This window comes from Elephas maximus, chromosome 18 (assembly GCF_024166365.1).
Source record: "Elephas maximus indicus isolate mEleMax1 chromosome 18, mEleMax1 primary haplotype, whole genome shotgun sequence".
NCBI classification, from domain to species: Eukaryota; Metazoa; Chordata; class Mammalia; order Proboscidea; family Elephantidae; genus Elephas; species Elephas maximus.
Genome location: NC_064836.1, coordinates 43,403,786 through 43,429,307, shown reverse-complemented (window position 1 = coordinate 43,429,307; position 25,522 = coordinate 43,403,786). Strand labels below are relative to the sequence as shown.

General features: G+C 38.1%; 1 protein-coding gene across 2 annotated transcripts; it reads left to right on the top strand.

Annotated features, from left to right (window-relative positions):
• On the top strand, nt 1-25,128 carry CHODL (chondrolectin). 2 transcript variants are annotated; one of them, XM_049858053.1, is made up of 7 exons: nt 2-79; nt 13,685-13,994; nt 14,356-14,513; nt 18,335-18,421; nt 20,806-20,908; nt 22,497-22,575; nt 24,481-24,547. In XM_049858053.1, exons 2-7 carry the CDS (start codon nt 13,729-13,731, stop codon nt 24,481-24,483), a joined length of 696 nt encoding a protein of 231 aa, XP_049714010.1. In that variant the 5' UTR covers nt 2-79; nt 13,685-13,728; the 3' UTR covers nt 24,484-24,547. The 2 variants fall into 2 exon arrangements, with proteins under 2 accessions (XP_049714009.1, XP_049714010.1); XM_049858052.1 differs by lacking the exon at nt 22,497-22,575 and having other exon boundaries at nt 1-79; nt 24,481-25,128.
• The last annotated feature ends 394 nt before the right edge of the window (nt 25,129-25,522 follow it).

Sequence of the window (25,522 nt, the reverse complement as noted above, 5' to 3'; positions counted from 1 at the left end):
ATGAGCCGCGTGGTCTGGCTGCTGCTGGGCGCCGCGCTGCTCTGCGGCCACGGCGCCTTCTGCCGCCGGGTGGTCAGCGGTGAGTCCCGGGGCCGCCTGCCGGGCGATCAAGCCGGGAGAGGGGACGGTGGGGCGCGCGCGAGGGCGAGAGGCGGTGCGGGAGGGCAGGGAAACTTGCGCTGGGTTGGTGGCCACGAGAAGGCGGGGAGAAATAAACTGTCTTATTCACTTCTTCGCACGCTTCCCCCCGCCACCCTCGCCCTTCTTCTGGGCGCCCCGCACACCAAAGTTTACATGTTTTTGAAACGCCCGGTTTAATAGCTCCAGAACGAGCTCTGCTACATCGTGAGCTGCTACAGCTGCTTCCAGGAGTCATTCCCACTTTGTAAGAGAGTTGGCCACTGGGCAGGGCTTGGCACCTGCAAAAGGGGTGGCGTAGGAGGGAGGCAGAGGGAGCCCAGAGACAGAAGAGCCAATGCAGAAATGCCACCCCCTGTTGGCCTGGCTCGGCTTCTGTCTCTGCACCATACTTAGATGATTTCCCAGACCAGAGCTGCTCCATGGGTGGGGTGGGATGGGGTGGGGTCGTTCATGGCCCCCTGTACACGAAGCCTTTGTTCTCAGGCGGACTGACAAAGAGAAGGGGACTGGTCATTGAGCATAAACGGACGCCTTTCCTTTGCACCCCTTATTCCAGATCTGAGGTCACCTCAGCAGATGAAGTTGGCCAGAATTGGGCTGAGTGGGCATGGTAACAACTGCAGGTTTGTGCACCCAGTAGGTGCACAACTGAGTCTGTCTTCCCAGAGCACTCTCATTTTTTTTTTTTTCTTCTTTTTCTTCAACTTCCGTCGTCCTGTTGTTGAGCAATTTATTCCACATTCATTCTCCCTTCCTTTTTGGGAAGGTCTCTAAAAAAGATGTAGATTCTCAGTAGCCTAGAGTGAAGGACTAGGGCCTTCCCGGAGGTTGAGCCTAGCTACCCTTATTGAGACCTCTTGCTTTGCTCCTTAAGGTGTTACAATGAATATTTGTTGGCAGTATTTTAAGGCATGTGTTTTAAGGGTGGACAGTTTTTTTGTTTTGTTTTGTTTTAAATTTAAAAAGCATCACTTCCTTTTCACATGTTGTAAATCTGTGTAACAGGTGTCATTAGAAGTAGGTAAATGACAGACGACAGTAATTTAATCAGTTGTGAAGCCAGACCTTTCGAAGCTGGCTTATCAAGCTTCATTGTTACTGATTTTCCCCCTCAGCAACTTGTGACGTTCTGTATCTTCAGAATACAATTCTTAAATGTCTAGTTACCAACTACTCTCCGCTAACCTTTGGTTTTGGTCCTCGGGAGACGTTAGGATTAAATATATCATGAAATGTCATGTTGAAATACATGCAGCTTGCATATTTAGGAAGAATATCAGGCTGTTTCTATTTATAAAATGGAGATTTTACCTGCAATGTTGAATAGGATTTACAGAAGGGTTTTTTACAGATTCCTACCCCCCCAACTTATCTGTGAAGACGAAGTTGATACGGACCCATCTGAATGTGTAAATTACCTGTCTGCCAGCCTTCGTGTTTATCAGATGCATTCATACAAATAGATAAACACTGGAGACCATGCTCTGAATGCAAAGTATTTTTTAAACAAGTAGAAATACTCCATTGACTTAAGTAGTATCATCTTGGTGTATTCTTGTTAGATGCCTTAAACTTTGCAAGGAAGAAAAAGAATATTAAAGGAAATATAAAACTTGACAATTATTGATGAATAGTTTGTGTTCTGTTACGACATAAATTCTTCTACATCTTTTGTTGTGTTTTTGGATGAAGTATTTATAGGCATCTTGTGGGTGACATCTGGAAAACTTCTAATTAACTGAACATGATCTATTTGATTTAGTGTAAATGATGATGTTTGCTTGCTATTGAAATAATTACTAAGTTATGTTTTTCTTGTGAATAATTTAATTGTCTTTGGCCATACAAATTCACATTGAAATTTAACCACGTATAAATGGATTTATGGTTTTTATCCTTTAAAGAATTTTTTTTTTTAAAGATGTATTTTAGTCATAATGGCATGAATACAGGGCAGCCTAAAACCTGACATTTGTGAAACAATACCTCCTAACGGGTCTCAATGTCTGTCTGGTCCATGTTAAGTTCTGAATGTTGCATCAACTTTTTTCATGCCACCAGGGGACCAATCCCTACTGACGTGTCTGAGGACTGGAACAAGCTCTGCGGGGCCATTATTAGGACCATACCCTACAACATATGGAACATATTTTCCATTTATTAAATTTCAACAAAGCAATTTTGGTAGGAGAGACAGGATACCGAAATCACTTGTCCCAGAAAAAAAAAAAAAAAGACAAGCAATCACAAAATAATTTTCCATAGATAACTCTTCACTTTAGTACTCCGAGATATTCAACAAGATACTTTCCAATACTTTTAAATAAATCAGCTTTTTTTTTTTTTTTTAAGTTCAGGAGCTTTATTTATAAATACAGTGAAAACATTTTAACAAAAAATAGCATTTCAAACTACTTCAGCATCATAAGTTTTAATAATATTTAGCAGAAATAAAAAAGTATTTTTATCTTTTATACATTAAAGGCCATAATTATTTTTGATGCATAAATGTGCAATAAAAATAGATAGCCATGATGGTATGGTCATAATCAAAGTATATATAATTTGGGAGCTACTTTTACAATCTTAGACCTGGACTAATTTTTTGTTGTTGTTGCATGCACTTCTGTAGAGAATTATGAGAGCTGTGTTAACTTAATTTTATGAAGTGACTGGTAGGTTACAACATCTTCCTTAGAACAAAGGTTCAAAAAAAGAACGAAACCTGCTGCTGTCAAGTCCATTCCGACTCATAGCCACCCTAAAGGAAAGAGTAGAACTGCCCTATAGGGTTTCCAAGGAGCAGGTGGTGGATTTGAACTGCTGATCTTTTGGTTAGCAGCCGAGCTCTTCACCACTGCACCACCAGGACAAAGGGAAGAGGATTTTATTTATGGACTATGGATAAATACAAAAAGTAAGAGTTAAAAATTCAGATTTCCAAGTTGGGGGGACATGTTCAAAGAGCAGCTGATATTTTTAAACATTTGAAGTGAGTTGAATAATGTTTGCTTTTCTTGTTTTTTCCTTTACTTTTTAATGTGCACCGTAGGGATCCCCAACCTGTTTTTGTTGAAAAATGGCATTAGGCGTATTGCATGGCACCTCCAAACTTCTCCAGACACTTTAGTATGCATTATTTAAACTTATTAAAATTGACATGCATTTTATTTAGGAGACTAAGGAATTTAGAGACCTCTCTTTTTATCCTGCAGACACAAGAGAATATTGCAAATTCATGGCTGGTAACCAGTAGCCAATAGAATAGTATAATAGCAAAGGATGGACAAGAAAGCCTGCTGAGCGTATCCCAGCCTATGACAGTATTCCATGACATCATCAAAAGCATAACGTGATGACAGTGCAGTTTTCAAAGATGCAATTACTTTAAGTATCTCTTGGGCAAGAAAGGAAGAAATTAATCTTATTACTAGTCATTAAGTGAACTACACATTTATCATAGCCATTATTCCTCAACTGCTGTTTGCCATCATTTTATGGTTTTGTTTTTTTAACTCTTTTTTTCCTGAGGATGGAAATATCTATTACATTACACAGTAGCAAAGAGGCAATATTATAGAGAGGAGTCCAAAGGGGGACTCCAGCCTGATGCTCTCACTGGTAATGTTTACTATTTACAACTGCTTTCTGGGCCAGGAGCCCTGGTGGCGCAATGGTTAAGAGCTTGGCTGCTAACCAAAAGGCCAGCAGTTCAAGTCTACCAGCTGTTGCTTGGAACCCTATAAGGCAGTTCTACTCGGTCCTATAGGGTCACTAGGAGTCCAAATGGACTCCACGACAACAGATTTTCTGTGCTAGGCACTTAGCATACAGGTGGATAGATCTGCATGCCTGCCAGGCGAGATTGTTTCTTTGACTCTTTTTTTTTTTTACTTTGACTCTTAACATATTACTGGTGTTTTAACGAGGCCTGGAAACATGACTAAAATTATACTGTTTGTAACTGGGAAAAAATTCAATTTGAGCCTTGTTTCGGTAAATAAAAAGGGCTGCATAAAAAAAAAATCATCAAGGTCATATATGGTCTGAAAATCTGGGCTAGAAGGCATTCCAATATTACCTGTGTATCTAAACATTCTGTAGCAGAAACTCTAACACCTGCTTAGCTACAAGTTCCCAGCACACAACCCTTACATCTCTTAGCTACTAAGTAATCAAAAACTGCCAGATGCTAATAATTTTAACATTGAAAACATGCATGGTGGGGAGTCCCTGGCGGCAAAACTGGATAAGTGCTCTACTACTAAGCAAAAGATTGGGGATTTGAATCCACCCAGAGGCACCTAGAACAAAGACCTAGCAGTCTACTTTCGAAAGATCACAGCCATTAAAAACCCTATAGTGCACAGTTCTGCTCTGGAACACATGGGGTCACCATGAGTTGGAATTCACTTGACGACTGATTTTTTTTTTTTTTCGGTTAACATGCACGGTGCATATATCATCAATCCCTTTCTTCATGAAATCTTTCGCTTTAGAAAAATATATTTGAGACATACATGGAGTCAGCATCGAATTCTGGTTAAAAACATGGACTGTGGAGCTGCTGTTTGGTTCTGAATTCCATCTTTTCCACTTAGGAGCTGCGCAAACTTGTGTAAATTATTTTCTATGCCCCCTCTTGCTTTGTTTTTAAAATGGGATGAGAGCACTCCCATCATAGTTTGCTGGGAGGATAAAGGGGTTAAAATCCAGCTGTGCAGGTTGTGTCTGCATGGAGGTACAGGCCAAGAGGCTATGAGAGGGAGCTCATTTTGGCAAGTTCTATGCCGGAAGTTGAGGCCACCTGGAGGAAAAGGCAACTTTTTGTAATTCATCGGCCATTTAGCTATCTGTAGGGTCTTCATGAGTCAGAATTGCCTGGAGGCAACAAGTTTATAATCAGGGGGTAGGGGGTAGGTAAATAACCACAACCAAAAAGTCCAGTTGCTGTTGAGTGGTTTGGTGAACCTCTGTGTGTCAGAGTAGAACTGTGCTCTGTAGGGTTTTTAATAGCTGATTTTTAAAAAATGAGCTCCAGGCCTTTCTTTTCAAGTGTTCTGGGTAGACTCGAACCTCCAACCTTTCAGTTAGCAGATGAGCACATTAACAATTTGCACCACCCAGTAACTCCATCTATCACCCTGAGAGGTCGTCAATTCTTGCTTTGTCCAGAGGCTTGGATTGTGCTAGCAGTGAAGTTCTGTAAAGTCTTGATAAATGTAAGACTATTATTACAATCATTATTTCCTTAAAACTTATAATCACTCTCGCTTCTTAGGTAAGAAAGCTTGGATCAGGAGAGTTTAAGTAATGACCCCTAACCAAAAGCTCAAACACGTTGCTGTTGAGTCGATTCCAACTCATCTCAACCGTATAGGACCAAGTAGAACTGCCCCGTAGGGTTTCCAAGGAGTGGCTGGTAGATTCAAAGTGCTGACCCTTTGGTTAGCAGCCTGAGCTCTTAACCACTGAACCACCAGGGCTCCAGTGATCCCTAGGTATCGTAATTTAGATGTATATCTGTGATTTGAAACAAGTGCCTTTTGATTCAATGCTTGAACTTTTAATATATAGTTACTTGGTTTACCATTTCTTGTTCAGATCTCAGTTTTAAATATTAGAGTTAAAAAAAAGAAGATGAATCTCATCTTCTTCTCAGAAAGCTTATAGTGTTTCTCAGGTAAAGAAGTAGTGCTTTCAGCTGCTACCACCATTCATCAATTGACCCAATGTAAGAAAGTGGATTCCATCATCATGCAATGGTGCGCTGTACAATTACTTGCATTATAACATCTTTATCCTAACAATAAAGTTTTATTACCATAAAAAACTTTTATTAGAAAAACTCTGAAGAAGCAGATATAAGATTTTGAACACTGCAAGAGCCCTTAGAATCAATAACATTCCCTTACTTTTAGTTAAAATGAATTGGCGTTGCTATCAGAGGTCAAGTCATCCTGTGTATTGTAGTACCAATACTTTTATCAGAGTAACTTTGAGGGGAGTAAGAAAGTATTATGATAAAGAACAATCAGTTTTTGGAGTTCTAGTAATATGTCCAAAGTTCTACCAGCCTGGCTTGGTGGAGACATAGCCGAAGATCCTGTATGGCTTTATTTTTTGCAATTTATAGTGTATCATAGTTGAACAGCACTAATTCATAAAATATCTTTCATATATATTTTTAGAAACACTACATATATATACATAAAATGCTCATGTAATAATGATAACATACGATTACAGTGTAACGGTTAAGAAAAATTATATTCCTTTCATAACTGAGAACTCAACTATCAGAAAGTCAACAATTATTAAGCAAAAGCAAAATAAAACCAAATCATTGATTTCTTTTTTTCTACTCAGTAAGAAATAGTAAGCTGCCATGACTTTCTGAGTTTGGGCCAGCTTTTACATCATTGCCCAAAACTTTTAAATGCTGCCAATATTTAGCTCTAAAAGAATTTCTGTGACTAAGAAAAAAAGACAAAATAATCTATTCACGGAAATGGTAGCAGAATCTTAACTGTAACGGTGATAGGAATGCTTATTTTAGTGGAGAACACAGTGAATTATCTCCAAATAAAAGTGTGTGAATGTGTTTGTAGACGAGTGTGTATATGCATGTGTGTGAGTGTGATGAAAATACTAAAGGCGACTGTGCTGTTTTGTGGCTCCGGAAACTGCAGTGCTGAAAGAACATAAATAATGGAATACTTTTTAGATTTAAGAATTACTTAGCTAAGGATGTGTTAACAAAATAGGTTCATATATATTATCTCTGACTCTCTCATTTTTCCCAACATACTCTGGGATCTCCTCACTGTTTGTAGACTTCTGGATTGGGACTTTTCTCTCTCAATGAATAAGCCAACGATCAAAGGGTGTTTCTTAATAGAGATGCTAGGTGACCAAACCAAACCTGTTGCCATCAACTTCATTCCAACTCATAGCAACCCTATAGGACAGGGTAGAACCGCCCCATACAGTTTCCAAGGAGCAGCTAGCTGGTGGACTCGAGCTGCCGACCTTTTGGTTAGCAGCCGTAGCTCTTAACCATGGTACCACCAGTGCTCTGTGAGAATATCTTGTCCAAAACCCAAATCAAACCCGTTGCTGTGGAGTGGATTCTGACTCATAGCGACCTGTAGGACAGAGTAGAACTGCCCCACCAGGGAGTGCCTGGTGGATTTGAGCTGCTGACCTTTTGGTTAGCAGCCGTAGCTCTTAACCACTATGTCACCAGGGTTTCCAAAATATAGTAGCAAATAGATTATTGTCAGATGATAAAAATGTAACCTTAGTGGAATAAACACTACTATATGGTTCTTGGAAACCTTGGTAGCATAGTGGTTAGAGACCTATTGCTACTAACCAAAAGGTCAGCAGTTCAAATCCACCAGGCTTTCTTTGGAAACCGTATGGGGCAGTTCTACTCTGTCCTGTAGGGTTGCTATGAGTAGAAATTGACTCGACGGCAACGGGTTTGGATTTTTTTGGTTTTATATGGTTCTTGGATAGAATATGTATCTCTTCCATAAAATAGTTTATGGAGGAATTGATCTGAATTTAAGATTTTAAAGTAAGGGAAAGGAAAGTTCCTCACTTGATCCCACAGAGTGGGAAACGAAGTAGTTGTAATTGTTCTCCAGGAAGACTAGCCTTTACAGAAGCAAGAAAGTTGCTTCTAGAAGGTCTGCATTCACAGAACTTTTCTGGGAATTAGGGCAATATTTGTTTCCCAGCTGTTAGAGTTTCACTGTTATTTCAGCCAAATGGTGGCAAGAGGTTCAACTTCTGCTGATTTTGATGCAACTTGGACCAAATTTGCACAATAAGGTGGAAATCAGTAGTAACATAGAATTGGGTGTAAAGAAATTTACTTTGTCAGCTTTCACTGATTACATATAAGCCATGAATAATTTTGCAGTGCATCTATAATTTCCTTAAAACTACCTTGCCAGATATGACCCACTGGTTAGTGACTTTGCAGCTTCCCTCGGTGGTGCAAATGGCTAAGCACCCGACTACTAGCCCACAGGTCGGTGGTTCAAACCTACCCAGAGGTGCCTTGGAAGACAGGCACAGCAATCTGCTTCTGAAAGGTCACATCCTTGAAAACCTTATGGAGCAGCTCTATTTAGCAGACGTGGGGTTGCCATGAGTCATAATTGACTTGACGGCAACTAAAAACAAGAGGCTTTACAATTCAAAATCGGTAGACATGGCTGATATTCAAACAGTACACATTAGTTTGGCTGTATTAGGAATTAATGCACATCTGTGCCCAGCTGGTAAATAGGCTCTGTCCTGAACCCCTAGGAGTCCTCCACGATTTCCAACCCCTTTCTCGGGACCTCTGTACCATGCATCTACAACCGAAGGGATAATGCCTGGCACAGAGAGTGCCAAGGCTGAGGCACTGCAAAGCCCAGGCTCTGTGTAGTACTAGTCAGTGATTTTAAATATAATCCCTGCCTATAGGTTTTTCTTTTATTAGTGTTCTCTACAGACTAACAGTTTTCTTAGAAATTTCCATATGGCACAACTCTCTTATGGATTTATTTAGAAGTGCTATCTTAATTTAAGGAGTGAGTTAATTTCTCATCACCAGTTTGTTTCCTCACTGCATATAAATCTGTGTTGCACCTATTTTTAATATATATAATATCTATTGGTGAAGTATATTGAATATACCATAGACTGCCAGAAGAACAAACAAATCTGTCTTGGAAGAAATATAGCCAGAATGCTACTTAGAAGTGAGGATGGCGAGACTTTGTCTCACATACTTTGGACATGTTGTCCGGAGGAACCGGTCCCTGGAGAAGGACATCATGCTTGGTAAAGCAGGGGTTCAGCGAAAAAGAGGAAGACCCTCAATGAGATGGATTGACATAGTGGCTGCAACAGTGGGCACGAACATAGCAACGATTGTGAGGATGGTGTAGGACCTGGCAACATTTCATTCTGTTGTACCTCGGGTCACTATGAATGGGAACTAACTCAATGGCACCTAACAAATACAACAAATAATATACATAAGGGTCTATGTAATATGTTAAAGGTAATGTACAATGATTTTTTAGCATATGAATCACATCCTCTGAATGTGTGCTGGCTTTGTTACATAGAAATCATCTTTACTCATTAAAACCTCTGTCTATTCTGTTTTTTTTTTTTTTTTAATTTGACATCTTGCAAAACAACCTTGTTGGACAAGTTTAACATTTTGAAAGCATTTTAATCTAATTCAAGGCTGAAAGTTCTTGGGGTAAAATATTGAACACATTTAAAACTCAAGGGAAAAATATATCATGAAAAACCCCGAAGCCACTGCTATCGAGGTAATTCCAACCCATAGCTACCCTATAGGACAGAGTACAACTGCCCCATAGGGTTTCCAAGGCTGTAATCTTTACGGAACCAGACTGCCATATCTTTCTCCTGTAGGTTAGAACTGCTGACCTTTTGGTTAGGACCTGAGCACTTATCCACTGCACCACCAGGGCTCCTTCAAGGAACATAGTTGAGATACATTTGGAGGCTTAGAAATATGAAAAGGATATAAAAGATGAAAATGGAAACAGGGCTTATTTAAAAAATATAGGCATAAAAATCTCCAGCCTTAATGGGTGTCAGAGGAGACTCTGAAACTTGCTCTCAAACGTCGAGCAGGTAAAGCAAAAGGAAGAAATAATGAAGTAAAAGAACTGAACAGAAGATTTCAAAGGGCGGCTCGAGAAGACAAAGTAAAGTATTATAATGACATGTGCAAAGAGCTGGAGATAGAAAACCAATAGGGAAGAACACGCTCAGCATTTCTCAAGCTGAAAGAACTGAAGAAAAAATTCAAGCCTCGAGTTGCAATAGTGAAGGATTCTATGGGGAAGATATTAAAAGATTCATGCGGCATCAAAAGAAGATGGAAGGAATACACAGAGTCGTTATACCAAAAAAATTAGTCGACGCTCAACCATTTCAAGAGGTAGCATATGATCAGGAACCGATGGTACTGAAGGAAGAAGTCAAAGCTGCACTGAAGGCGTTGGTGAAAAACAAGGCTCCAGGAATTGATGGAATACCAGTTGAGATGTTTCGACAAATGGATGCCGTGCTGGAAGTGCTCACTTGTCTTTGGAGGTCTCCTCACAAGAAATATGGAAGACAGCTTCCTGGCCAACTGACTGGAAAAGATCCATATTTATGCCTATTCCCAAAAAACGGTGATCCAATCAAATGTGGAAATTTTCAAACAATATCATTAATATCACACACAAGCAAAATTTTGCCGAAGATCATTCAAAAGTGGCTGCAACAGTACATCGACAAGAAACTGCCAGAAATTCAGGCCAGATTCAGAAGATGACGTGGAACTAGGGATACTATTGGTGATGTCAGATGGATCCTGGCTGAAGCCAGAGAATACCAGAAGGATGTTTGCCTATGTTTTATTGACTATGCAAAGGCATTCGACTGTGTGGATAATAACAAATTGTGGATAACCTTGTGAAGGATGGGAATTCCAGAACACTAAATTGTGCTCATGAAGAACCTGTACATAGATCAAGAGGCAGTAGTTTGGACAGAACAAGGGGACACTGAGTGGTTTAAAGTCAGGAAAGGTGTGCATTAGGGTTGAATCCTTTCACCATACCTATTCAATCTGTATGCTGAGCAACTAATCTGACAAGCTGGACTATGTGAGGAAGAATGGGGCATCAGGATTGGAGGAAGACTCATTGACAACCTGCATTATGCAAATGACACAACCTTACTAGCTGAAAGTGAAGAGGACTTGAAGCACTAACTAATGAAGATCAAAGACCACAGCCTTCTGCATGGATTGCACCTCAACATAAAGAAAACAAAAATCCTCACAACTGGACCAATAAGCAACATCATGATAAACAGAGAAAAGATTGAAGTTGTCAAGGATTTCATTTTACTTGGATCCACAATCCACACCCATGGAAGCAGCAGTCAAGAAATTAAAAAGATGCATTGCATTGGGCAAATCGGCTGCAAAAGACCTTTTTAAAGTGTTGAAAAGCAAAGATGTCGCCTTGAGGACTAAGGTGCTCCTGACCCAAGCCATGGTATTTTCAGTTGCATCATATGCATATGAAAGCTGGACAGTGAATAAAGAAGATCGAAGAAAAATTGATGCCTTTGAATTGTGGTGTTGATGAGGAATATTGAATATACCATGGACTGCCAAAAGAATGAACAAATTTGTCTTGGAAGAAGTGGGGCCAGAATGCTCCTTAGAAGCAAGTATGGCGAGACTGCATCTTACATACTTTGGATATGTTGTCAGGAGGGATCAGTCCCTGGAGAAGGACACCATGCTTGGTAAAGTAGAGGGCCAGCGGAAAAGAGGAAGACCCTCAATGAGATGGATTGACACAGTAGCCACGACAATGGGCTCAAGCATAACAAGGATTGTAAGGATGGCACAGGACCAGGCAGTGTTTTGTTCTGTTGTGCATAGGGTCACTATGAATCGGAACCAACTCGACAGCACCTAACAACAATAACAATGGCATCGTTAGATTATTGCCAGGAACAATCATTTTAAACAATGAAATTATCACATAACTTCAGAATACATTAGAAAAAAGTTAAAAAAAATAATATATCATTTGTATTAGAGTCAGCTGTTGGGACTTCCTTGGTCATCTCTAAAAGATCATTTATTTTCAGGCTGATTTGCCTTTCCCTTTAACTCCAGTTTCCTGTGATCAGTTCTTGGAGGTATCATTCATATTAAAAGGTTGTTTTTCGTTAAGCATTAGCTTGGGTAGCCTGTCGATTCATTCATGTTATTCAGTGTCTTCCTCTTGGGTCCAGACCACCATTAATGAGACAGAGAGGTCAGGTGGCCGGCTGGCTTGCATTGCTGGGACTGCTGTTTGATCAGTTGGCTCTTCTCAGCTTGTGTCAAGAAACTGAATGTCCGTCACTCAAATACTGATGTGAGGTTAATGGCCTTCCGATGATTTCTCTTCCCTCCTGCCTCTGAGTGTCATTGTAGGTCATTAATTGTTGATTTTGGGGGGGAATGAGTGTGATACCGATGCTGGCTCACAGTGTGGTATACTGTAACTAAGATACAAACCTTGAATACTTTTTTTTTTTTAGCCACTATTTTAAGTACAATAACACCGCATACTACTAACAACTTTCTTGATTGGCTACAAAGTTAAACATTATGAAAAAGACCTTCACTCCCAACAAGAATAATATTCATGCAGATGAATTTTAGAGAGCGTTAAGCTATGCCTTAATTTCTTAACCTAAAGTAAGTGGACTTAATTTTACATACAATACCTGATAGTCTGTTGTTCAAGGCAAGTTTGGACTAAAATCAGAGAGAGACTAAGAAAGTAATGGAGGCTATGGACAGCAGGGTGAGGATAAGGAATAGTGACAGAGATGGCATCTGTGGTCATTTTTAAAAGTTGACAGCAGAGACCAGAGGCGAATACAAAGAAAAAGCTAATGTAAAACAAAACAGCACGACCATTCTGGAAATTGTCCCCATAATCTCACATGCATGATTGGTGGTTAAAGGGAGAAGAAGGTAGAGTTAGCTAAATTCTGTACACTGCAATGTACACATATATAATATTATGAACATATATATATGGTTTTATTAAGACCCAAAATGACCCTCCTGATCTCTAAGCATCAGATCAAGATTTTTTTTTCACACTTAGAATACATTCCTTTTTTTTTTTTTTTTTTGATTATGTACTTGGTTTTCTATTTTACATTTGGGAATTTTTATTTGATTTATCTGAGATGTCTTTGTAAAAAGAGAGAAGACACTGGCTTAGAGATTGGAGTTCATATACAATATTCCGTAAAATTAGAAAATATTCAGAGAATTGGTAATGACATCTTTTCTCAAAGATAGTAAGTACTCTAGAAGTCTACCCTGACGCTTCTAATATAATACCATATCGACTAATTTTTTATTACCTTAATTACCTTTGTTCTGGTCTCTATGAGCTATCAATTTTAATGTATTTGCTCTCAGATATACACAATAAAAACAGATCTTTACACCTTAAATTTGCCACTTTGTATCTTCTTCATAACACTTTATTAAAATTTTATTTTTTTACTTTACTTGTGTTTAATGATTAAGTTATTTTATGAATTGTTATTATTATTCTTTCATAATTTTGCCATTTTATCTCACTTAACTGTGGATACACCTGAAATTTCTTTAGCTACTTTCACTTGCTATTGTAATCAGTTTCTAAAAACCTAAGCCAGAAGAAATATGACTGTTCTTACCCAAAAATTTCCTTGTAGTTTTGTATTTAAAAGTTTGTTACAGGTTTACTGGGGACCATTCTGATTTTATAAATTGAAAGTAGTAAGCTAGAAAATAAATTTTACAGCATAATTCAATAGAAGAAGCATTCTTGATAGACAATTTCCTGTTTTGACTGGTTCTTTAATCTTAATTCTTAGTAGCACTGTGAATGTAGTTCAGATAATCTACTTATCGGCATCTTCTTTTCAGGGCAAAAGGTGTGTTTTGCTGATTTAAAGCATCCCTGCTACAAAATGGCCTATTTCCATGAGCTGTCCAGCCGTGTGAGCTTCCAGGAGGCACGCCTAGCTTGTGAGAGTGAAGGGGGGGCCCTTCTCACTCTTGAGAATGAAGCAGAACAGAAGTTAATAGAAAGCATGTTGCAAAATCTCACAAAACCAGGAACAGGGATTTCTGATGGTGATTTCTGGATAGGACTCTGGAGAAATGGTGATGGACAAGCATCTGGTGCCTGCCCAGATCTCTACCAGTGGTCTGATAAAAGCCATTCCCAGTACCGGTGAGTACGGAGCCTAAGAAGTTGAATGGTGCTCTGAGGGACTCTAGAGTCCCTTGGTGGTGCAAACGGTTAATGCCCTCAGCTGCTAATGGAAAGGTTGGAGGTTCCAGTCCACCCAGAGATGCCTTCTCAGAAAGGCCTGGTAATGTACTTCTAAAAAATCAGCCATCGAATACCCTATGGAGTACAATTCTACTTTGATGCACATGGGATCGCCATAAGTCAGAAGTGACTGGCTGCCTGGGGGACTCTATAAAGGATAAATGGAGGTTCTGTTACACGTAGAGGGTATTAGAATAGGACGGGCAAAGTCACTTAGAAGGCATGTATCTAAGTTGTTTCTATTCCTGTGTATTTGCAGAAATTGGTATACCGATGAACCTTCCTGTGGAAGTGAAAAGTGTGTTGTGATGTATCATCAGCCAACTGCCAATCCTGGCCTTGGTGGTCCCTATCTTTACCAGTGGAATGATGACAGGTGCAATATGAAGCACAATTATATCTGCAAATATGAACCAGGTAGGAAGTGTTATAAGTAGGTATAGTAGATTCTATCCATACTCGTTCATACTAGATTTTTTGTCTTTAGGCTCGTTTTGTTTTTCTGCTATGAGATATGGAATTATTTTGTAGCTCGTCATATCACTCAGTGTACTGAGGCACACTATATCTGCCACAGAGCAAACTGCCTGCTGAGTTAAATAAAAGCAAGGACATAGGCACATCTGGAGTGGTATGTTTAAGAGAGAAGAGTCATTTCTAATATGAAAGTGAAATTGTGTATTTTTGTAAACAGATTTTAGGAGTAATAAATATCTATTTTTTAAATATTTTTAACATTATCATAATAGAGGGGAAGTAGGTATAAGTCACCAAAGCACTTGTAGGTTTGCACATCTGAGCAATAGCTCTTTTGATGATTATGCTGTGAATTTAAGGGTATAAAGAAACTTTCTCCTGAAACGTTAACTTATCACTTCATGGTATAATACTTGGCATGTGGTCCTCAGTGAAAGTCAGAGTGATCATAGCTCATTACAGCATGGTGAGTAAAAGTTGGGACATATGTTCTTCCTACGATCCTTATTTCGTTTCATGCCTTTTTGGTTAGCTTTTAAGGTCTCTGGTAGTGAAGATTTCCAGTCCACTACTAACCAAAAAATTGGTGGTTCTAATCCATCTAGCAATTCCTTGGAAGAAAGTCTAAAGATCTACTTCTATAAGGATACAGGCATTGGAAACCCTGTGGAGCACAGTTCTGCTCAGACACACATGGGGTCACCATGAGTGGGAATCAACTGTATGGCAACAGGTAATTAGCTTTTGTTTGAAGTCTCCAACTTGTTGCCACGTGCCACAAATGGGAAGATTGTACTGACCTGAGTTAAACTAGTGTAGTTTCCTGTTGAAATGGTAAATTTGAATTACTTTTAATAGGACGGAAACCCTGGTGGTGTAGTGGTTAGGTGCTACGGCTGCTAACCAAAGGGTGAGCAGTTCGAATCCGCCAGGCGTTCCTTGGAAACTCTATGGGGCAGTTCTACTCTGTCTATAGGGTCGCTATGAGTCAGAATCGACTTGATGACACTGGGTTTGGGTTTAAAATTAATAGGACAGATCAACTGAATTGGATATTTGTCCAAAAGAGAAACTAATCAAAACTCTGGAAACTTGTTTTTTTTTTTTTTTTGATCATCTAAGAAACTCAAATCAGGTACTTGGGCTTCAAGATATTTTGCTGTTTTTTGCCTTCTCTGTGTTTGGAAGTGGCATTTTAACTCTTTTGAAGGGCCGTCTGCTTGACCTCATAATATGTGTTCCTGAGAGGCAAATATAATTGAGTACTGCTGGTTCCATTACTCTCTTGAAATTACATGATTCCTTTTCTCATAAAAGCATAAGCACAGGGATTATTTGGATTAGACTTATCCTTCTCTTATATTTATCCTCCTCTTGAGTATATTAGCCAAATATTTCCATCCCTGGTGAGTTTATTCTTTAACCCCCTTTGGTTGCTAAATCCATCATTACACTCTTGGAAGCCTTTGAAGAGCTAAATCTGTTATGTACTTACGCTCTTTCTCTTTATTTTTCTTCTTGGAAAAACAAAGTTGGAATTCTCCAAAAGTTTAAATGTGCGACACTCTATGTATTCTATGTCATAGAATGGTCTTAAAACAGTATTGCACTTTCCTTTCTTTAAAACTCTTGGATGGACTATCTGACCCTTCATATATTTGTTTTGCTTACTTATTTATTTTTCATTCAAACTTGCTATGCTTTAAGACTGTGGACTCCATGATTCTTCTTTACTCGTAGGTTTATGTAACTCATGGAAGAACATTTAAAACATAAAATTAATTTGTCTTTATCTTCTACATTCTACCTATATCCTTAAATAATCTGTACTTTATGGATGACTTTTTTTTTATGTATTTGTTCTTGAAGCAAACATACAGTTTAACTGTTGACCTTAATGTGCATAGAATTTTTATTCTTTATTTTAATTTTTAGTCTTTTCATCTTTATTTTCTATTTAGTTAACCTTTCTTAAGGTCAGTGTCAGCTTTGTAAAGGACCTTCAGGTTGGTTAAATTCCTTGCTTCTGTAGTTGGTGTTTGGCTTTTCCAGAACTACTGAGTGATTTGAATTTTGTCTCTTTTTTGCTGTTCCTAAACCTATTGCCATCGAGTCGATTCCAACTCATGGTGACCCCACGTGTTACAGAGTAGAATGGTTTAGAAACTCAGAGTAAAACGGTTTAGAAACTCAGAGTAGAAGGGTTTTCTTGGCTATAATCTGAGCAGAATTAGATTGTTAGGCCTTTCTTCCCCAGTACGGCTGGGTGAGTTTGAACTACCAACCTTTAGGTTAGTAGTTGAGTGCAAACTGTTTGCGCCACCTAGCAGGACCCAAAATCAGTGGCTGTTGATTTGACTCACACACTGTCTAATAGCATAACTAATGTTACCCAAAGTGGTAAAAAATTAACCCAGCTATGAAGAAACTGAGTAATTCACTTCAGAGTTTTCTCACTCTCCGCCTTTCTCTGTTATAATCCCATGAATTGCGTATGTATTCTTTGGGTCTTCTAGTGTCATCCAAAGATACTTTTCACTTTAATTTTTTATTCACTAAAATTGCATTACATACTCCTGTTCGTAGACATTAGAAATAGCATATACAGTATTATGTTTCTAAATTTTGCAACTTGACCAGCAATTGAATTAATTTAACGTTCATTAAAATTTGGTTTAAAATAACCAGTTTTCTATTGGCAAATTGGGTAATATCTGTATTATCTGTTCAGCAAATACCAGTTGAGCACCTCCAGGCATAGAATTGACTAAGTTATGTAATAGTGTAGAAAAGTGAGTGTAGTATAGACTGAATCTGAAAGCTTTTGATGGTGTCTGGGTAAAATACAAGAATAATAAATGTTACTAGAGGATGGTGTATGATTAAATACCCAATGAATGGGCAACTATGATACTATTTTAGAGTAATAAACATTACATCAGCAATACTTTAATAGTCTCAAGATGCTGTGTGTGTTTTCTCTTTGCCATCTACTGACAAAAGTAAACAATTACACATTTGAAACAAATGAAAACACACTTATGGGCTTCTTTCTTACTAGCTCAATTTACGTTTACTGAATCTATTAATTTAACAGAGAGTACCTTGGGGGTGGGGGAGACAGCGGTATCAGATCATGGTGAGAAACTTCAACAGTTTTTTAAGTATGTGCCAGTGGAAGAGATGGCATCTCAGAAAACCGGGAAAAGAAGCCACTGGCAGGTCTTAGTTCATTATTATTTTTAAAGAGGTAGACTATTGGAAAACAGATCTGAGGATGCCAATGCTTGTGCTTCAGAACGTTGTTGCTTGAATCGTCAATTCCAGATGCAATCCACATACACTCATCTGTTGATGATGACTGCAAGGAGAAACATACATAGTACGCTAATATTAGTAAAGAAAACATCTTTGCTTGTCTTTGAAGGGCATTTAGTGTCTCACATTTCTATGCTCACCGATCTTGCTTCCCTTTGTCCTGCTTTGTCATTATTGCTGGTAGCAGGGCCCTGACTGTCATCAACCTAGTCCTGCTGTTAATGGCCAAAACACAGTTTTGGGTTCCTGGGGGTCATTCGCCAAGTGGATCTTTTATTCAACGATAATTAAACGTTGTTTAAATTCAGTATATATGTTTTAACTGAAAACTGTTCAGAAATTAAAACATGTTGTTTATATTGTTTTATAACAGTTTATGTTATCTAATCTTGCATTTCTTCTGTTTATCACTATATATGCTGCCTGTACTGTATTATTTACAGAAATTAATCCAACCGCTCCTGTAGAAAAGCCTTATTTTACAAATCAACCAGGAGACACCCATCAAAATGTTGTTGTTACTGAAGCAGGTAATGAGCTCATATGTCTTTAAGTCCTGCATCAATTACAGAAACTGTATTTTCAAAATTTGTTTCAAGTTGATTCCAGTGAAACTTCTGCTGTTTTGGGAGCTGCTGTGCTAAATAGGGGCCCGTGGAGCTTTCCTTCTGACCGTCACCTTTACGGAAGTAGGTTAGAGCAAAGGATCCTAAGCTAGTTTTTGAATAGAAGAACCAGCTTTGTTTTCTTCAGCTTTTCTCCTCCAGTGGATCTGGCACTGAACTAAGTAATCCCACTAAAAACCCAGCCACAGAAACTCCTTCCACATTGTGTAGTCATTATGATGTAAACTAGCAGGTTCATTGGCCTGCAAACAGTGGTATGCTGGTAAATGTTTAGAGACTGGGGCGGGGAAGAAGAAAAATAAGAGATAAAGCCCTCATTTGTAGCCTTTTCCCATTTTCTTGGTGTAAATACTCTCACTCTGGCAGATATCAGGAGCCCTGGAGTTGCAGTGTTCAGGAGCCCTGGAGGTACAGTGATTAAGAGCTCAACTCAGTCCGAATCCACCAGGCACTTCTTGGAAACCCTATGGGGCAGTTCTACCCTGTCCTATAGAGTTGCTATGAGTCGGAGTCGACTCGGCAGCAATGGATTTAGTTTTGGTTTGGCTGATTTCAACCCACCAAAGTGAACAGCAGGTTGGGAAGAGATGCGTGAAGTGAGCTCTCAAGAGCCAGTCTGAGCTGGCTTACAATCCCCCATGCCTGTTGTGGAGCCCTGGTGGCACAGTGGAAACCCTGGTGGCATAGTGATTAAGAGCCATGGCTGGTAACCAAGAGGTCAGCAGTTTGAACCCACTAGGTACTCCTTGGAAACCACATGGGGCAGTCCTACTCTGTCCTACAGGGTCACTGTGTGTTGGAATCCACTCGACAGCAACAGGTTTTTTTTTAACGCCAATTTTAAGTAAGTCAGAAATGGCGCTCAGTATCAGTTACAAGCTCTTCTCAGCTTGCCAATTGGACAGAAACTTTTATTTATCCTAGTTGCTTTGTGCCTCACAGTTTAAAAATCTATCCACAGGTAATCTGAAACCCATGAAAAAATAGAACATATGTTCTCTTTTTCTTTCGTATTTTATATAAGGGATCATAATGGGATTTTTTTTTTTTTTTTGGTAGCACAGTGGCTAAGCATTTGGCTGCAAACCAAAATGTTGGCAATTTGAATCCAGTTTTATTCTCTCCTATAGGGTTGCTATGAGTTGGAATCAACTTGAGGGCAACAGGTTTAGTGTTTTTGGTTTTAATAGAATTTTGAAGGAAAGGGAAGTATTTCTTGAATCCTTAAAATGCTTGAAGTCACCTGTTGGAGACTCAAGAGAGTGGATAGAAAGATAGCAAATTATCCCCAAAATACTGCACCACTGGGCCTCAGCTACTGTGTCCTCTTCTTTTAATAGAGGAAGTAATGCCCAGTTAGATGGATAGTAGGATCCAAGTCTAGTCCACTTTGGCCAGAATTATGTAGGTTAATAATGATGATAGTGTTCAATGTGCAAGCTATATGCACGTTTTTTTCAATTTGCTTTTCTTCTGTGAACATGATCTTAAGCCTAATCATTTTTCACTTTTCAAGTGCCTGATTTAAGCAAATAGTTAGTAAATATGGCTGATATTACCAAATCAGTATATTAGGAGTTTTTCCCTCTTATGACATTCAGAAATGTTTAATATAGTCATTTTAAGCTGTATGGGACTTTAGTGTGGCAATTGTTCTTGATTTTACTAAGACTATCTAACATTATCAAGTGTGATGAAACAGGATTTAAAAATAATTTACTTTAGAATCTAATTAATATCAAGTCTTTGTCCCTCTGGAGACTTATGTCTCTGGTTATGACTTTATCATCAGTTAATATTTATATATCTTGGTTTAATCCCAGAGGCTCTTACATATCATCAAGGCACTGAGCTTAGTGCCTTGGATAATTATTTATCCAAAAACATCAAGAACAATTTTAATAATTATTACTCTTTAGTAGTCAGTGCTTTTTTTTTTTTTCTAGGTAATGATTAAGAATTATTAAGGAAGTGAGATAGATAAGATTAATAACATATTATAAAAACTGGCCTATATCTGAATGGCAGATTTAATAATAGCTCTGGATGTGTGAATATGGAATTGGAGTGTGGCAGCAAGTGCAGGGTAATTTTGTTTTTAATTTTCACCAAAGCACAGATATATTATTTCATTACATTACTTAGTATATGGGGAAGAAACTTATTGGGAATCTATTTGTCGATAGTAATTCTACCTAACCTTACATTTTTGGAAAATGTGTATAGAACTTTGATGTTCGAATCCTGCCTCAGTGATGTTTGTGCATTAAGAAGGTTTTCTTTTGCAGGCATAATTCCCAATCTGATTTATGTTGTTATACCAACCATACCACTGCTCTTATTGATACTGGTTGCTTTTGGCACATGCTGTTTCCAGATGATTCATAGAAGGTAAATAATTCACATACGTAGAAACAAGTTGAAATTTTTTTAAGTAGGTTTTCAGAACTTGTTTAAAAATATTAGAATGAAATTCATTATGTGCTTATTTGTCTTAAGTAAATCCTGATTTCCATATTTGCCAGTACAATCCAGGATAGACAATCCAACAAGATATACCTCAGTTAAAGAATTCAAACACTATTTCATTTAATCTTCAGTAGTCATATGAAGTAGGTACTTCTGTTTTTCAGTTGGTAACATGGTGGATTAGATAAGTTAAACAATTTTCCATGGATTCCACAGCTAGTGTACGTGGTTGATCTTAAATTTGAATGTTGGTAAGCTTACAACTTATACCGCTGCACTATATGAGGTCTCTTGTTTTTAAGTATAATTATTAATGCTAAACGTTTTGCTCTTGACATCAAATTATATGGAAGCCTTGATTATTATAGGTGTACGTTGTAGTGCCTTTTCAAAATTTCAGGGCATAGGCTTTTATTTTATTTCACACGATATTTTAAGTAGAGAAAATAAAATGCAATGCTAAAAAAAAAGATCACTTTGGGGCAAGTACCTTGAAATAAAATATATATTTTAATAGCCAAATTTCTTGGGAATATTCTGACCTTTATATCTGCTAATCCATACCCTTGAGTTAGAGAGGTAAAATTTTTCTGAGTGTCTATTTGTCAAAAAAAATTAATATATGAAATGTAAATATGTATCAGAGGAAAAAGGAAACAGCAATAGGTTTAAATAAAAGCATGTTTGCTAAAATAAACTATGCATCTTTGTCAGCGTGTTTTAATAAGAATCGATCATGGGAATGCCTCCTTCAGGGAAAAAGGACCTACAAATAACGTCATTTTCTTTTTTTCACTTTACTTCATCTTCTTCATTTCCTGAAATAAACCCTAAAGAACCTACTAAGGCACAACGGCCCCAAGGTGGGGGTGGGGATTTAAGTTCTAAATGGTCCATATAAATTTTTAAAAGGATTTGAACTGTTTTACTGGATATTTAATTCAAACATTTTGAATGATGATAAGTGAAGCCTGCAAATTAATAATATAGCTTGTGGCATCTTGGCTTTCCAATATATATTGAGTTAATATTTATTTTTCAATATTCTGTACGGAATAAAAACAACAGTAAAAAATCCAGTTTCTTACTTTATTCCCTAGACTATACCTCGAAGGATGAATTATCACTGTGAAAAGCAGTGAAATTGAAGAAGAATCTGACATCCTAGCCAAACTCTTTAGGAAGAACTGTAAATAACAAATGAGATTGAAAAAAAAATTTTAAAAAATGTAATTTATACCATTACATTTTAAAAATGAAAATGACTAAAATGCCAAGTAACTGAGATTTCTCCAAAGCGTGTGTTCCTTCTTTCTTCTAAATAGCGTATTACTGTGGCGATTCAGTTCATTCAAAGGCCTTTCAGGTTTTTACACCTTTAAGATCTGTGGAATTTTCACTGGTGGGAAATTCCCAGAAAATAAACCAAAATGGAACATCTCCCAATGCCAGAATTAGCGTAGTACTTCATTCATTCGTTCTTAGATCCTGCCCTTTTCCTTTCTTCCAGGAAAGCAAGGAGAAACTTCAGCAAAGACTCAACTCCATTATCATCTGAGTGCCTTGCAGAAAGTTTAAATTCCAATCTGGTACACATGATGATTTCTGTCATTCCATGTCATGTTCAAAATAATAACTTATGTTTCCTTAACTGGGGGTAGTTCTTAAATGAAATACTAACTCTTCACAAAAGCCACATTAATAACTTTACCACTTGCTTTTCACCATTCTTAAAACTTTGTACTTTTCATCAACTTTGCTTAACTTCTTTTCCACTCATGTTGGATAATGTCATGGACTACAAATGCACTGCACCTACTTATTTGTATTCAAATCTCTGAAACTTATAATTTGGGCATAATGCTTTATTAATAACAACAGTATATTGACAAACCATACCAAACCCGATGCTGTTGGGGTGATTCAATTCATTACAACCCTGTAGGGTTCCCAAGGAGCAGCTGGTGGATCTGAACTGTTGACCTTTTGGTTAGCAACCGAGCCCTTCACCATGGCACCACTAAGTCTCCAACAATATATTAGTATATTATAAATAATATTAGTATATATTTTTAGTTACAGTTAAAATGAAGTGAAATAGATATGTTTATAAAATTGTAATGGTCAGACATGTTTAAGAATATTTCATTTTCCGTCTTTGAAGAAGTTCTGCAGTGTCTGGTAGGCAGGAAAGGATGGGATTGGGAAGAAGTCTTGCCAAGGGGAGTGAGGCGGGCGCGGGCGGTGGAGGAGGTTAGGGGAGGAAGGAAGTGCAAACAATAAATAGGGATAAGCAGTGATTAGTAATCCATAAGAGGGATAATTCTTAGGGAAACTAGACCAAAGGAATCTAGAGCTTCACGGGTAGTATGTTAGAGAATGACTTGGGTAAACGCAGCTATGGGTTTACCTGAGAAGTGGTCATTTAAAGGAAAGTGGCTTAGAAGATACCACAGCTCTAAGGCAAGGCTGAAAATGTGGGTCTAAGTCTGGCAAGAGTGGAGTCTAAGATCTAGAGGACCTCAACCAAAAAAACAAAACAAAACCAAAAACCACGGCTGTTGAGTCGATTTCAACTCATAGCAACCCTATAGGACAGAGTAGAACTGCCCCATAGAGTTTCCAATGAGCAGCTGGTGGATTTGAACTGGCAGCCTTTGGTTAGCAGCCGAGCTCTTAACGGCTACACCACCAGGCCTGCCAGAGCTCCTCAGATACTCCTAAATTACCAAGACCTATATTCTATTGAAGTACATTGGTTTCAGAGATTGAGGCAAAAGTAAGCTCAGGGATCAAATAACAACTATAGGACAGGGAAACTGATAGGCAGAGGTGGTTAGGTAGGCCCTTACACTTAGTACAGAGTCCCTGGGTGTTGCACATGATTAATATTCTCTGCTAACTGAAGAGCTGGATGTTCAAGTCCACCCAGAAGGACCTCAGAAGAAAGGCCTGGTGACATATTTCTGAAACAGCCATTGAAAACCCTGTAGGGCACGGTTTACTCTGACACACTTGAGGTTGCCATGGGTTGGAATTGACTCGATGGAAATTAATTTACACTTTGTACAAAATTATTGTTTTGGTGATTTGACGTTAAGTTCAGCATACATTAGTGGCAGAATCCTCAAAAAGCAAGATTTCAAAAATCACTGATCAAAAAAAAAGATGTATTGGTGATTCAAGTGAACATTTGGGTAATATGGCAGAGCAGTTTGTGTGTGTGTGTGTGTGTATGTGTGTCTAAACTCTAAATTATGGAGGATCTAATAAAGATACCTTGTGTTTTTTCCATCATTGTATAGGAACTGTTTACCATCTTCATACACCAGAATAATGTAGAGTTTTTTGTAGGAATGAAAAAGAAATATGCTGGTGAGAAGAGAAGGACCCTTTTATAAATAAGGGTCTGAGATATCTCCGTTTGGACCCATGCATGCCTCGTTTTATATGAAGTCTCATATACTGAAGTTGCTTTTTCTTATGTTTTTCAGTAAAGGAAGAACAAAAACTAGCCCAAACCAGTCCACATTGTGGATTTCCAAGAGCACCAGAAAAGAAAGTAGCATGGAAGTATAATGAGTCACTGAGTTGACTCCAGAAAAAAAAAATAAGAGTTTTATAATTCTGGATTTGTATAAGGAATGGCATCAGAGCATTAGCTTGGAATGGCTTGAAATACCAATGGATCTGCAAGGTGAACTGTAAGCTCCCCCTTGAGGCAAATATTAAAATAACTTTTATATGTTTATTGTTTCCTTTACAAAACGTGCTGTGCTGAAAAAGCAGTGAGACGTGCTTATTTTGCTAAAGGATGCGTCCAAACTTCAAGTCAGTGGGATGGACCTGGAGCTAAAATTGCTGCCAGCATGGCAGGAATATGTGTGTCGGAAGCAGTTATTTTTATTTCTTTCACTTTTCCTAAGTTGTAATCTAGTTAATGTAATGGCAGTTGTACTGAAATGTGCAGTGTGCAAAATGTTTTGCCTTTGCTAAGTGTTTGGTAAAAATGGACTGTTCTGTATCTATCGTTATGGTGTTTCATTTTTCAATACATCAGTGTTTTCATTGAACAAATTTATCACCGTTGGCATCTGAATTCACATAGTCACAAAGTATTATCACAGGAGAAAGTTTTTTTTTTTTTTAAATAAATGGTCATTTTCTTTCAGTTTCTGCTTTTTGTTGGACAAGGTTGAGGAAATCTCTTCAGAAATAAGAAACTATTTCGTTAACTGTGGTACATATAAATTTACTCAGATATTTTACTTAGAGGCAAGAATTGTCTAATTTCAATTGTGCAAGACATGTGCCTTACAATGATTTTTAGTTTAAAATTCAACAGATTTTGTAATAAGATAACTTTATTAATGGCTGTATAAATAATAAATACACTCAATTTAGAACAAAAGAAGTGGCGTACACAATATAAATCATATGTCTTCACATGTTGCTTATATAACTACAAGTAGCTCTCTTAGGGTTCTGGAATTGATGTGGTCCCTCCCTTGCCCATAAAACAATGGTTGTTTGGGG

Excerpts from the sequence above, each read along its gene's own strand:
- CHODL (XM_049858052.1), top strand. The coding sequence starts at position 1 with ATGAGCCGCGTGGTCTGGCTGCTGCTGGGCGCCGCGCTGCTCTGCGGC. Across the intron at positions 14,514-18,334 it reads TATCTGCAAATATGAACCAG|AAATTAATCCAACCGCTCCT; the intron begins GTAGGAAGTGTT and ends TATTATTTACAG. Across the intron at positions 18,422-20,805 it reads TGTTGTTGTTACTGAAGCAG|GCATAATTCCCAATCTGATT; the intron begins GTAATGAGCTCA and ends TTTCTTTTGCAG.